Source organism: Schistocerca piceifrons, chromosome 3 (assembly GCF_021461385.2).
Source record: "Schistocerca piceifrons isolate TAMUIC-IGC-003096 chromosome 3, iqSchPice1.1, whole genome shotgun sequence".
Classification (NCBI taxonomy): domain Eukaryota; kingdom Metazoa; phylum Arthropoda; class Insecta; order Orthoptera; family Acrididae; genus Schistocerca; species Schistocerca piceifrons.
Window position 1 is genome coordinate 917,269,922 of NC_060140.1, and position 13,613 is coordinate 917,283,534.

The 13,613-nt window shown below is 47.0% G+C and overlaps 1 protein-coding gene across 2 annotated transcripts; it reads right to left on the minus strand.

Annotated features, from left to right (window-relative positions):
- Window positions 1–239: 239 nt before the first annotated feature.
- LOC124789434 (ice-structuring glycoprotein-like) lies at window positions 240–13,174 on the minus strand. 2 transcript variants are annotated; one of them, XM_047256781.1, is made up of 3 exons: window positions 13,140–13,174; window positions 855–2,084; window positions 240–791 (listed from the first exon to the last, which is right to left on the minus strand). In XM_047256781.1, exons 1-3 carry the CDS (start codon window positions 13,161–13,163, stop codon window positions 384–386), a joined length of 1,662 nt encoding a protein of 553 aa, XP_047112737.1. In that variant the 5' UTR covers window positions 13,164–13,174; the 3' UTR covers window positions 240–383. The 2 variants fall into 2 exon arrangements, with proteins under 2 accessions (XP_047112737.1, XP_047112736.1); XM_047256780.1 differs by having other exon boundaries at window positions 240–2,084.
- Window positions 13,175–13,613: the final 439 nt, after the last annotated feature.

Sequence of the window (13,613 nt, forward strand, 5' to 3'; positions counted from 1 at the left end):
TCCGGCCGCCTTGGTGCAGGTCTTATTACATTCGACGCCTCATTGGGCGACCTGCGCGCCGGATGGGGATGTACTGATGATGAAGACAGCACAAGATCCAGTCCCTGAGCAGAGAATATCCCCGACCCAGCCGGGAATCGAACCCAAGCCCATAGGATGGCAACCCATCACGCTGACCACTCAACTACATATATATCTATCAGACCCATGTAACAGGTTAAGACAGAGTAAAAGACGTGTTTCCTGTGAGAGCAAACAATCAATGTGTTTTTATTGAAAAGTACAGAAGGAAAAGTATTTACACAGAGCAATGTTTGGCGTCTCGAAGTTAATATAACTTATAAAGCGGGGTAACATAGTTATTGATAATCGTCGTCGGCGGTTTAAGCGTGTCCTACTGGCAGATTGGTGGCTGCAACCCTGAAACCCAGGGTGTCGGCGTGGTACTTGACGCTCTGCACCAGGCCGTGCCCGTCAACGTAGGAGTAGCCACCGACAGTCGAGCCGTCGACGGCGCGGCTCTCCGTCTTGACAGAATTACTGTCGGCGTAGCCGTAGGTGTACTGGCCGAGTCCGTCCTGGACGCGGTACTGGCTGGAGGCCGTCACTGGAAGGACGGCGGCGGCGGCGGGGGCGGGAGCCGCGGCGTGAGCAGCGACGACAGCGGGGGCGTGTGCAGCCACCACTGCGGGGGCGGCAGCTGCGGCGGCGGCGTTGGCAGCTGCGGCGGCGTTAGCAGCTGCGGCGGCGTTGGCAGCGTTCACAGCTGCAGCGGCGTTGGCGGCGTTCACAGCTGCAGCTGCATTGGCGGCACGTGCAGCTGCGGCGGCATGGGCGGCGTTGGCGGCGTTGGCGGCGTTGGCGGCGTTCACAGCTGCAGCTGCATTGGCGGCACGTGCAGCTGCGGCGGCGTGGGCGGCGTTGGCAGCGTTGGCGGCGTTGGCGGCGTTCACAGCTGCAGCGGCATTGGCGGCGTGAGCAGCTGCAGCTCCGTTAGCGACGGCCACGGCGGGGGCGGCTGCCACAGCCGGGGCAACGGGCAGAGCCGGGCCAGCAACGACGGCCGGAGCGGCGGCAGCGTACGCCACGGCAGGACCTGCAGGTACCACCTGAGCAGGGTGGCCGGCGGCGGCCGCGTAAGAGAAGCTACGGAAGGGCGGGTTCGTGATGGTGGTGGAGCCGGGGGCGGTGGCGACGACGGGGCCGGCCGGGACGACGGCCGCGGCTGGGGCGGCGTAGGCGAGGGGGGCGGCGTGGGCGACGGGGGCGGCAGCCACCAGCCCTGCGGCTCCCAGATAGCCGGGGCTGCGCTTCCTGCGGCCCAGCAGGTGCGCCTTGGCTGCGAGGTGAGGGTCGATAGCGACAGCGGCAGCCACGGCAGTCTGAGGACTAGCGGGGACTACCTGCGGTGGGTGGAGGGAGGCGGTGCTGAAGGAATATGCACTGGTGCCGGGCACTGTGACCACTGTTGACCCGGGAGATGCGGCGACGACAGCGGGGGCGGCGACGACGGCGGGGGCGTGGGCGGCGTACGCCACGGGCGCTCCGAAGATTCCTCTCTTCTTGCGTCCCAGCAGGTGCGCCTTGGCTACTAGGTGTGCGGCGGCAGCGGCGGCAGCTGGAGCTGGAGCGGCGGCGACTACGGCGGGGGCGGCCGCGGCGAGTACTGCGGGGGCGGCGTGAGCAGCGACGACGGGAGCGGGCGCGGGCGCGGCTACCACGGCGGGGGCGGCGGGGCCGACCGGCAGGTTGGTGGCGGCAACGCGGAAGCCATTTACGGGGTCGGAGGCGTACTGGGCGCTCTGCACGATGTTGTTGGCGTCCACGTAGGAGTAGGCGCCGGCCACGACGCCGTCGGGCGTGCGCACCTCCTGCTTGGCAGAGGGGCCGCCGTTGTAGCCGTACGCGTAGCCGCCGAGCTCGTCCTGGGCGTGGTACTGGGTCGAGATGGACGGCGGGATGACGGCGGCCGTGGGCACTGTCACTCGGACGGCGGCGGGGGCGGCGGCGACGACCGCCGGGGCGGCGGCCCCGAGGAAGCCGGGCTCCGCCGAAGCGGCGGCCACGGCGCACGACAGGGCAACCTGCGCACAGTTTGAGGGGTATATGTTATTATAAATAATAAAAAGAGCCAATAAAACAGAGAGTGCACACAAATCCCAAGTGCCAGAATACAGAACTGATGAATCGTCGAGTTTTTACATAAATACTTGTTATTAGACACTATTTTAGTGTAGAGCATTAAGACATTATGCTGGTTCGTCTGTTGCTCGTTGGAACACTACGCCACTACCTGTTCCTCGTGTCATATCAAATCCTAACAGTGCAGTGGTTTCAACTGAAGAGATTCCCGTCGGAGGTTTGAGTCCTCCCTCGGGCATCTCTGTGTCCTTAGCGTAAGTTGGTTTGGGTTATATTAAGTAGTATGTAAGCTTAGGGACCGATGACCTCAGCAGTTTGGTCCCATAGAACTCGTCACAAATTGAAAAAAAATTTCAACTGAAGAGAAATCTAACATATGGCACCTCTTCAGCATGTCCTCGCAAGTTCCTCTGTACTCACAGAGTCACGCCTACCTTATAAGATCTGTGATTTGTCTAAGTATTTAATTTAATTAGTATTTCTGACATACCTTATGCAGACTACATATAGGATGCTGTCATCTCAACCATCGACTTCTGTTAAGCGGAGACCACTACACATCTCTGTTCTCACTGTAATTCACCGCTGCTGGTGAGCCACTTTCTAACCCAGTATCAGTTTTTTTTTAATCTCCTTACTCTTCAATCTGCGTTTCTCATCTGACCTACGCTAAGTTATAACAGGTGCATCAAGGGCTCTAGAACGCGTGCTCCGCTGTACTCGCCAGAGATCCGCAGCGGAAAACGGCTCTGAGCGCTATGGGACTTAACATCAGAGGTCATCAGTCCCCTAGACTTAGAACTACTTATACCTATCTAACTTAAGGACATCACACACACCCATGCCCGAGGCAGGATTCGAACCTGCGACCGTAGCGGTCACGCGCTTCCAGACTGAAGCGCCTAGAACCACTCGGCCACACCGGCCGGCCCAATGAATAACAAGACAGACAGATTAATTTTTAGAATTTATATACCTCATAAGGAACGTTGATGTAAGGGGCGAATTAAAGTTGTAAGGCTACACTCTAAAACTGAGGACAGTTTGCAGAAGTCCGAAAACATATTGGAGAATAGATGACAAGAAATACTGATGAAACAAGTAATAAATTGAAAAAAATCATAATTCAGAACCATCAAGTGATGCTGATGGATAATTCTTAATTACCTGCCAGTTGCGATCATAAAGCCGTTATATCTCGTCAGAAAGCTAAACGGTACACAGCTCAGAATATTGATTAGCAATAGCAATACTCATTATTGTTGGCAGCACTAACGAAGGGTAGTTTTTATTTGATTTGATGGCACAGCAACAATTGTCTCATCCTAGCTAATGGTCCCCCCCCCCCCCCCCCCCCATGAACCATGGACCTTGCCGTTGGTGGGGAGGCTTGCGTGCCTCAGCGATACAGATGGCCGTACCGTAGGTGCAACCACAACGGAGGGGTATCTGTTGAGAGGCCAGACAAACATGTGGTTCCTGAAGAGGGGCAGCAGCCTTTTCAGTAGTTGCAGGGGCAACAGTCTGGATGATTGACTGATCTGGCCTTGTAACATTAACCAAAACGGCCTTGCTGTGCTGGTACTGCGAACGGCTGAAAGCAAGGGGAAACTACAGCCGTAATTTTTCCCGAGGACATGCAGCTTTACTGTATGATGATTAAATGATGATGGCGTCCTCTTGGGTAAAATATTCCGGAGGTAGAATAGTCCCCCATTCGGATCTCCGGGCGGGGACTACTCAGGAGGACGTCGTTATCAGGAGAAAGAAAACTGGTGTTCTACGGATCGGAGCGTGGAATGTCAGATCCCTTAATCGGGCAGGTAAGTTAGAAAATTTAAAAAGGGAAATGGATAGCTTAAAGTTAGATATAGTGGGAATTAGTGAAGTTCGGTGGCAGGAGGAACAAGACTTTTGGTCAGGTGATTACAGCGTTATAAATACAAAATCAAATAACGGTAATGCAGGAGTAGGTTTAATAATGAATAAAAAAATAGGAGTGCGGGTTAGCTACTACAAGCAGCATAGTGAACGCATTATTGTGGCCAAGATAGACACAAAGCCCATGCCTACTACAGTAGTACAAGTTTATATGCCAACTAGCTCTGCAGATGATGAAGAAATAGATGAAATGTATGACGAGATAAAAGAAATTATTCAGGTAGTGAAGGGAGACGAAAATTTAATAGTCATGGGTGACTGGAATTCGTCAGTAGGAAAAGGGAGAGAAGGAAACATAGTAGGTGAATATGGATTGGGGGAAGGAATGAAAGAGGAAGCCGCCTTGTAGAATTCTGCACAGAGCATAACTTAATCATAGCTAACACTTGGTTCAAGAATCATAAAAGAAGGTTGTATACCTGGAAGAATCCTGGAGATACTAAAAGGTATCAGATAGATTATATAATGGTAAGACAGATATTTAGGAACCAGGTTTTAAATTGTAAGACATTTCCTGGGGCACATGTGGATTCTGACCACAATCTATTGGTTATGAACTGCAGATTGAAACTGAAGAAACTGCAAAAAGGTGGTAATTTAAGGAGATGGGACCTGGATAAACTGAAAGAACCACAGGATGTAGAGAGTTTCAGGGAGAGCATAAGGGAACAATTGACAGGAATGGGGGAAAGAAATACAGTAGAAGAAGAATGGGTAGCTATGAGGGATGAATTAGTGAAGGCAGCAGAGGATCAAGTAGGTAAAAAGACGAGGGCTAATAGAAATCCTTGGGTAACAGAAGAAATATTGAATTTAATTGATGAAAGGAGAAAATATAAAAATGCAGTAAATAAGTAGGCAAAAAGGAATACAAACGTCTCAAAAATGATATCGACAGGAAGTGCAAAATGGCTAAGCAGGGATGGCTAGAGGACAAATGTAAGGATGTAGAGGCTTGTCTCACTAGGGGTAAGATAGATACTGCCTACAGGAAAATTAAAGAGACCTTTGGAGAGAAGAGAACGACTTTTATTAATATCAAGAGCTCAGATGGCAACCCAGTTCTAAGCAAAGAAGGGAAGGCAGAAAGGTGGAAGGAGTATATAGAGGGTTTATACAAGGGCGATGTACTTGAGGACAATATTATGGAAATGGAAGAGGATGTAGATGAAGACGAAATGGGAGATAAGATACTGCGTGAAGAGTTTGACAGAGCACTGAAAGACCTGAGTCGAAACAAGGCCCCGAGAGTAGACAACATTCCATTAGAACTACTGATGGCCTCGGGAGAGCCAGTCATGACAAAACTCTACCATCTGGTGAGCACGATGTATGAGACAGGCGAAATACCCTCAGACTTCAAGAAGAATATAATAATTACAATCCCAAAGAAGGCAGGTGTTGACAGATGTGAAAATTACCGAACTATCAGTTTAATAAGTCACAGCTGCAAAATACTAACGCGAATTCTTTACAGACGAATGGAAAAACTGGTAGAAGCGGACCTCGGGGAAGATCAGTTTGGATTCCGTAGAAATGTAGGAACACGTGAGGGAATACTAACCTTACGACTTACCTTAGAAGAAAGATTAAGAAAAGGCAAACCTACGTTTATAGCATTTGTAGACTTAGAGAAAGCTTTTGACAATGTTAACTGGAATACTGTGTCTCAAATTCTGAAGGTGGCAGGGGTAAAATACAGGGAGCGAAAGGCTATTTACAATTTGTACAGAAACCAGATGGCAGTTATAAGAGTCGAGGGGCATGAAAGGGAAGCAGTGGTTGGGAAAGGAGTGAGACAGGGTTGTAGCCTCTCCCATATGCTATTCAATCTGTATATTGAGCAAGCAGTAAAGGAAACAAAATAAAAATTCGGAGTAGGTATTAAAATTCATGGAGAAGAAGTAAAACTTTGAGGTTCGCCGATGACATTGTAATTCTGTCAGAGACAGCAAAGGACTTGGAAGAGCAGTTGAACGGAATGGACAGTGTCTTGAAAGGAGGATATAAGATGAACATCAACAAAAGCAAAACGAGGATAATGGAATGTAGTCAAATTAAGTCGGGTGATCCTGAGGGAATTAGATTAGGAAATGAGACACTTAAAGTAGTAAAGGAGTTTTGCTATTTAGGGAGTAAAATAACTGATGATGGTCGAAATAGAGAGGATATCAAATGTAGACTGGCAATGGCAAGGAAAGCGTTTCTGAAGAAGAGAAATTTGTTAACATCGAGTATAGATTTAAGTGTCAGGAAGTCATTTCTGGAAGTATTTGTATGGAGTGTAGCCATGTATGGAAGTGAAACATGGACGATAACTAGTTTGGACAAGAAGAGAATAGAAGCTTTCGAAATGTGTTGCTACAGAAGAATGCTGAAGATAAGGTGGGTAGATTACGTAACTAATGAGGAGGTATTGAATAGGATTGGGGAGAAGAAAAGTTTGTGGCACAACTTGACTAGAAGAAGTGATCGGTTGGTAGGACATATTTTGAGGCATCAAGGGATCACAAATTTAGCATTGGAGGGCACCGTGGAGGGTAAAAATCGTAGAGGGAGACCAAGAGATGAATACACTAAGCAGATTCAGAAGGATGTAGGTTGCAGTAGGTACTGGGAGATGAAGAAGCTTGCAGAGGATAGAGTAGCACGGAGAGCTGCATGAAACCAGTCTCAGGACTGAAGCCCACAACAACAACAGCTAATGGACATAATTTAAAATGCCAGATGATAGTTATATGGTCGAACCAGCAATTAATGAAGATACATTTTAAGAGCAGCTCTGAAACATGACCCTTTTATAAAATACACGAGAGTTGAAAGGCACCACCTTTACAAATTCTAGTAGTAATAAAATGGAGGCCAAACTGAAAAAAAAAGATTAATAGACCGATAAAAAGCCAAATGGAATAAAGAAGGAATACGATTTCAGTCTAATACAGTAAGTGGAGAAGAACAGCAATAAAGACGGAGTAGACATTAAAATTTGTAACTCCTTTCAAGAGACAACATTTCGTCATAAGGTAGTACAAATTTGAGAGTGACACCTATATACCGGTTCATTTTTTCGTTGATGTATTGCAAACACTTTGAGTGGTTGTGTCAACTATTAATAAAATTAAGCTCTTCACCGTTCACTCGCAGGTGATAATAGTTATCTGACCTTCGTATCACCTAACGATCTGATTTACCACTGAGCTGCTCACTGGTTGAACGTCTAGTCACAGTGGTAAAACTATCTTATACAACTCTATTCGGTAGTGTCTAACGGAGGTGCCAGTACTTCAGCACGAACTCTTTGTGAACTAACCAGTCAAAGTTAATGATGTACTAGTCACACACCAACCTCAAATATCACAGATGACATTCACTGCCGGCCGCTGTGACCGAGCGGTTCTAGGCGCTTCAGTCCGTGACCGTGCTGCTGCTACGGTCGTTTGTTCGAATACTGCCTCGGACACGGATGTGTGTGATGTCCTTAGGTTAGTTAGGTATTAGTAGTTCTAAGTCTAGGAGACTGATGACCTCAGATGTTAAGTCCCATAGTGCTTGGAGCCATTTGAATTTGATATTCACATCAATCTCTAAACGTAACTCCCGACGAAACCTCCGTCTAACATCAATTCTCTCTATAGCAATTTGGACGCCTGAGGCGAACTAGTTGCCCATAAGCTCTATTCACCTGGTTGTACCATCACATCTTGGGTCTATAACTACTGTCAGAACAATGCAGAACAGAGTAGAGGCATTCAGATACTGTCTCAGTGGTTTCAACCCCTAAATGGATACATTAAGTGTGGTTGCATTTATGTGTCTATTGAGGACTGAAGAAGGTTGTCCGTCAACTATTTCCATTACCGGCAACTGACGAGTCGTTACACAACTGTAGACATGGTCTCGCTTCCGACACCTACACTAAACGTTTAAGCGGTCCGTACGTAACCAGGTATCGTGCTAAATATACAGACATACGATAGGCTATCCTGTTTTGTGACAGAACAATCGATCACCACAGGAAAAAAGGAAAATCATTTATTTCCCATTAAGTTTTTAAACATCCTGCACTTTTTATGTACTACTGTAATACGTACATCATTTTGTTCCACAAAATCTGTTCAAACTAGGCTAGTGACAAAGAATCATTTAGATATTCTTCTTTCATGGCCCAGTTTATCGTGTTAATACTCACGAGTAAGTGATAATTCGTTTACCTTCGGAGCCAGTACTGAAATATTTAAGTTACATTACAACTCAACGTCACTGAATAATTATTCGCCAGTGAAGCGTGGGTATCATAGTTACCAATATAAAAGTATTAAAACTCCTCCTATTCGACTTCATCTTTTAATGAGTCCGTTTTCGTTCGTGATCCGTGACGACTACAAATCAACATTCTAACTGAAATTTATTAGTTATGTATTCTGTCTATATTTTAACATCATTCGCTAATGTTATAATTCAAGCGATATTTGAAGAGATCGTAGATCTTTTATTCATAATTTCTTGTAAATACGTCTCAGGATATTAGTCATATTCATTTTTTCTTTTGTTAAAAACTTTTTAGAGTAGCTTCTTATTGGTTTCTGGTACCGAACTGAGTAAAGCAAATTTTCCGAATTTTTATAGCATTATTAATCGCTGCTACGTACGTAATCAGTAGATTAGTACACTTGTTTGTATACCTTATCTTCATCAATGAAATTTTAAAATATTCCATTATTCTTGTCACGGATACAAATATAATAACATTTTTCCTAATATAATTAACGCATTCCTAAAACTTCTTACCGACATTGCACGTCCACGTTGTACCTCACTTACAGAAAAACTGAACAAACCATCAGCAAACAAATATGTTTCATAAACAACACCATTCGTCAAATATATTACATTCACGTTCAACAGCCTATAAGGAAACAGACAGAAGAGGCCCTCCCACTTCAGAGAGAAGTTATTACGGCACGTGCTATCAACATCATCTCATGTATTACCACGTTTATCGCCGTCTCGACAGCTGAGTAAGATGTTGCCGACCTTGCTTCAGTCATTACAGATATATTATGAAAGACTGCTTCGTAATGTACTTGAGGGAAAAGAAACAGCGAGCCGCATTGTTCAGACACGCCCAGCAACCACTTGCGAGGAAGGAAGCGAGATCTAGAGGACGTTTAACTGTTCTCTCCGTCCCAAGAAATCTGCCGTGGGTGGGGAATCTGACCTTTTCCCTATTGGTCAACCCGTTTGTCATGTGATAAATTATCTGGATCTCGTTAGTACCGTACATTCCTGTTTCCCTGCGTTGTTAAAGAACTTTACAATGGGCTCTGGATGATTATCTTACGCCAGACCGAGTTTTATATCCTAAAACGTGTTATGGCTCTCACATATTTATTCTAGAGCGGGAAAGCTTCAACAACAGCTTTTCTTTATGTTACGGAATGCTAATAATGATGCTGGACAATGATAAAGCAATATTTCTGCGGGAATTACAATGCGAACAGAGTCAGTGACAGTCAGTCCTTAATGTAGCGTACAACAACTAACTGTTGGAGTTATTGGTCAGGATATAGATTAAAAAACTAGTCAGAGAGAAAAGTGTTAGAAATCAGTTCAAAGGAAAAGAACGACTTCCTAAACATCAAAACCGGCGCCAAATTCTGGCACTGTATTGAGGAAGGAAGTTTCTTGGAGCATAGTTTTCTTTGGGAGTGGAGCGTGTGTATTAGGAAAACTGGAAGTGGCGAAACCGGAAGAAATTGAAATGTTGCACTATAGAAACATGTTAAAAATTAGATGGAGAACGTACTATGTAAAGAGGTACGAGGAAGCATAGGACAGGACAGCTGTCCATGAAATATTTTTTACACTAGAAGGTACATTTTAGTTTATCTGGTAAGGCATCGAGAAAATTAACGTACTACAGGCTGAAGCTCCAGAGGGAAAATATTGTAGTGCAAAAAAAAAGACTATAAAACACAAAACATTTTGTTTGCTCAAGTTGTTGAGTGTACTGTGTATCCAGACATGAAGTGATTAGCATAATATGTGCTCAAGTTGACTGACATGAAATAATCCGATAGACTGGGAATTTGAAGAAAACTTGTTCAAGTGTACCTTATATCTGAGACACGTCTTCGACTAAAGCAATACTTGTTTTACTTTCAAACTCAGTCGGCTTCCTCTTCACCTTGACCGCCACTTCATTCGCCCAATCGTTACTCAACCAAAAAACAAAATTATGACGAATTATTTTGCAAATACTTCGTTCCGCCGGCCGGAGTGGTCGAGCGGTTCTAGGCGCTACAGTATGGAACCGCGCGACCACTACGGTGGCAGGTTCGAATCCTGCCGCGGGCATGGATGTGTGTGATGTCCTTAGGTTAGTTAGGTTTAAGTAGTTCTAATTTCTAGGGGACTGGTGACCTCAGAAGTTAGGTCGCATAGTGCTCAGAGCCATTTGAACCATTTGAACCAGCGAATACCTGACTTTCCATTTACGCGTGCAGCACGCTGATATTCTCCTGCAAATCTCGCAGGTAGACCGTTCCTGTAGATTCATCTCCTGCAGATCTAGCAGTACTTAATCCCCTATTGCCCTCTCCACACACCGTACGTTAGCCTGCGGAACATACACAGTCCAGTCACGTCAATGCGACCACCGCCTACATTCGATGTCAAGGTGCAAGAGTCGCTCACAGATGGCAGGTGTCAACACTAGCAGAGGATGGTATGTAAAGCGAAAGGGACGCGGAAAGCAGTAGAGTCACTGTCGTAATGAGAAAGCCGAGCGATTTATCTGACGTCCAGACTGGCATGACCATTGGCTTCCAGGCGAAGGGTGGAAGGATTTTCTAAACGGCTAAGTCTGTAAACTGTTCAGATGCCACAGCAGTTAAAGTATACCGGGCGTGGCAAAATGGCCCCATGGGGCATAGGCGACAGGGGGTGAACGGCGGATGTAGAGATGAATACGAGCGAATTGTTGAGCAAGTAATCGCCTAGATGACTCAAAGGAATACCAACAGTGTCTCCTCGAGGACCTTTAAGCGGACATTGCTGCTTAAGGGCTCCTGCAGCGGGAGCCTGGATCATGCACATATGCTGACTGTTAATAAAATTTTCTCGGGCTTCCAGCCGCGTCAGGAGATTAAAATCCCACGAGCTTTCGACCGAGCTCTCCTCAGTCATTGTCAAGTGATAAGACTGACGTAGCACTTGACACCGACTGAGGAGAGCTCGGTCGAAAGCTCGTGGGATTTTAACCACCTGACGCGGCTGGAAGCCCGAGAAAATTTTATTAATTCATATCGCCGCGAGACCATGCATTCATACATGATGATTGCTATTCATCGGCGACGTAGGCTCGAATTTACATGCCAATACCGCAACTGGACGTCCACAAAATGCTGACAGGTGGTTTTTTTCAGATGAATCACGTTTTATGCTCTATAGGATTCAAAGCTAACACCTTGCAACAATCGTCGGAAGGATCCAGGCCGGAGTGAGGGAACGTTATGGTCTGTGGAATGTTTCCGTGGCCTCACCAGGGTGGTCTCGTCATTCTGGAAGGCACAATGGATGAACACAAGTATGCATCTATCCTTGGGGACCATTTACACCCCTATGTGCAGATTTTTTTTTCCTCGGCACGACGGACAGTACAACGTCTCACACAGCTCACAGTGTGCGTGTGTGGTTCAAAGAGCACCAGGACGAGTTTACCGTACTCCCCTCGCCACCAAACTCCTCGAATTTAAACCGAATCGAGAATCTGTGGGACCACTTCCTCGAGCTGTTCACACCATGGATCGTCAAAACGAGAAATCTAGGGCAGCTGGGCACGGCACTGAAATCGGCATGGCTCACATCCCTGTCGATAACTTCTAGAACGCCACTGATTCTCTTCCTGCACGCATCGCAGCAGTTCTGCTCTGCAGAAGGTGGTTATTCAGATGTTTGGCAAGCGGTCACACTGACGTGACTGGAAAGTGTAGATACGGGTCTACTTACATCTACGTCTGCGTGTGTACTACGCAAGTCATCGTACGACATGCAGCGGATGGTACCTGTGGTACCATCAGGCCGCGCGGGATTAGCCGATCGGTCACAGGTGTTGCAGTCGTGGACTGTGCGGCTGGTCCCGGCGGAGGTTCGAGTCCTCCCTTGGGCATGCGTGTGTGTTTTTGTCCTTAGGGTAATTTAGGTTAAGTAGTGTGTAAGCTTAGGGACTGGTGACCTTAGCAGTTAAGTCCCACAAAATTTCACACACATTTTTGGTACCATTATGATTATCCTTACACTCTCTTCCATTCACCCTTGGGGCTTGGGAAGAATGAGTGTCTATAACCTTCTGCACTTGCTCTAATCTCTCTGATTTTCTGGTCGTGGTCATTTCGTGGGAGACATGTGGGAGGAAGTAATGTTGTGCCCGACTCTTCTTGAAACGTAAGCTCCCGAAATTTCAATATTAAAGCTCTGTGTGATGCTCAACGTATCTCTTGCATAGTCTGCCAGTGACGTCTGTTGAGTGTCTCCGTGGAGCCCACGTATTTACTAAGCCATCTCGTCTACGGGACTGATGACCTCAGATGTTAAGTCCCATAGTGCTCAGAGCCATTTCGTGTTGCCTGAACTCTAATCCAGAGTATACTGACTACCCTGTTAGCTACGTCATTTACATTACGTTCCACGTCTTTCACAGTAAAACTAGTGTCACCTACAAGGAGAATATCTTTTAGTGTGTAATCTGCCACGTTTAGTGGCAGATAATTGATACATAACAAGAGAAGCAATGGACATTGAACAGACCCCTGTAGAACCCCTCCCTTCCCCCCCCCCCCTCCCCCCTCCCTACTTTACATGGCCCCAATCAGATTCAGGCATCTTCCTTGTTTGCTGACACTGGACAACCTTCAGCTTCATACTTTACACACACACACACACACACACACACACACACACAATGTAATGAGGATATTGCATGGTTCAGACGCTAAGGTCTCAGGTAGGGCGTGAGTACACGCTAGGTCGTCGTAGCAGCGGTGGGCGTAACTCACCAACAGGAGAGCCGGAGCGCGCATGTTGACAGTGGAGGGTGGGCGACTGTGCCTCGCCGACTGCCCCACCAGCTTATATACCGGGACGGGCCTGGCCGCCGGCCTTCCTTTCTCCCTCCCCGCGACACTGACCGCGGCGGCGGTGCTCGCATTCCTAGGCAAACGCGCGGTAGCCTCCTCCCACAACCTGCCGTGTCGCCGACCCCTGCCAACAGGACGCCTAGACGCCCCGCAAAGGCCGCTTCCAGCAAGGGGTTTCCACTTTCGCGTTTACCCCTTGTAATGGTTCTTTATTTACGTGACCATTACGGCACCCCAACCGCAGTTCTCGATACCAGTACTGTCTTAGTACTTTCCTGCGAAGTACGAGGTGCATTCAACTTCTAAGGCCTCCGATTTTTTTCCTCCGGACTGGAAAGAGATAGAAACATGCGCATTGTTTTAAAATAAGGCCGCGCTCATTGTCAATACGTC

What these genes read in the sequence shown, in the direction of transcription:
- LOC124789434 (XM_047256780.1), bottom strand. Translation starts at nt 13,163, where the DNA reads ATGCGCGCTCCGGCTCTCCTGTTG. An exon ending in GCGCTCCGGCTCTCCTGTTG is followed by an intron (nt 2,085 to 13,139) that starts GTGAGTTACGCC and finishes AACTGTGCGCAG; the next exon opens with GTTGCCCTGTCGTGCGCCGT.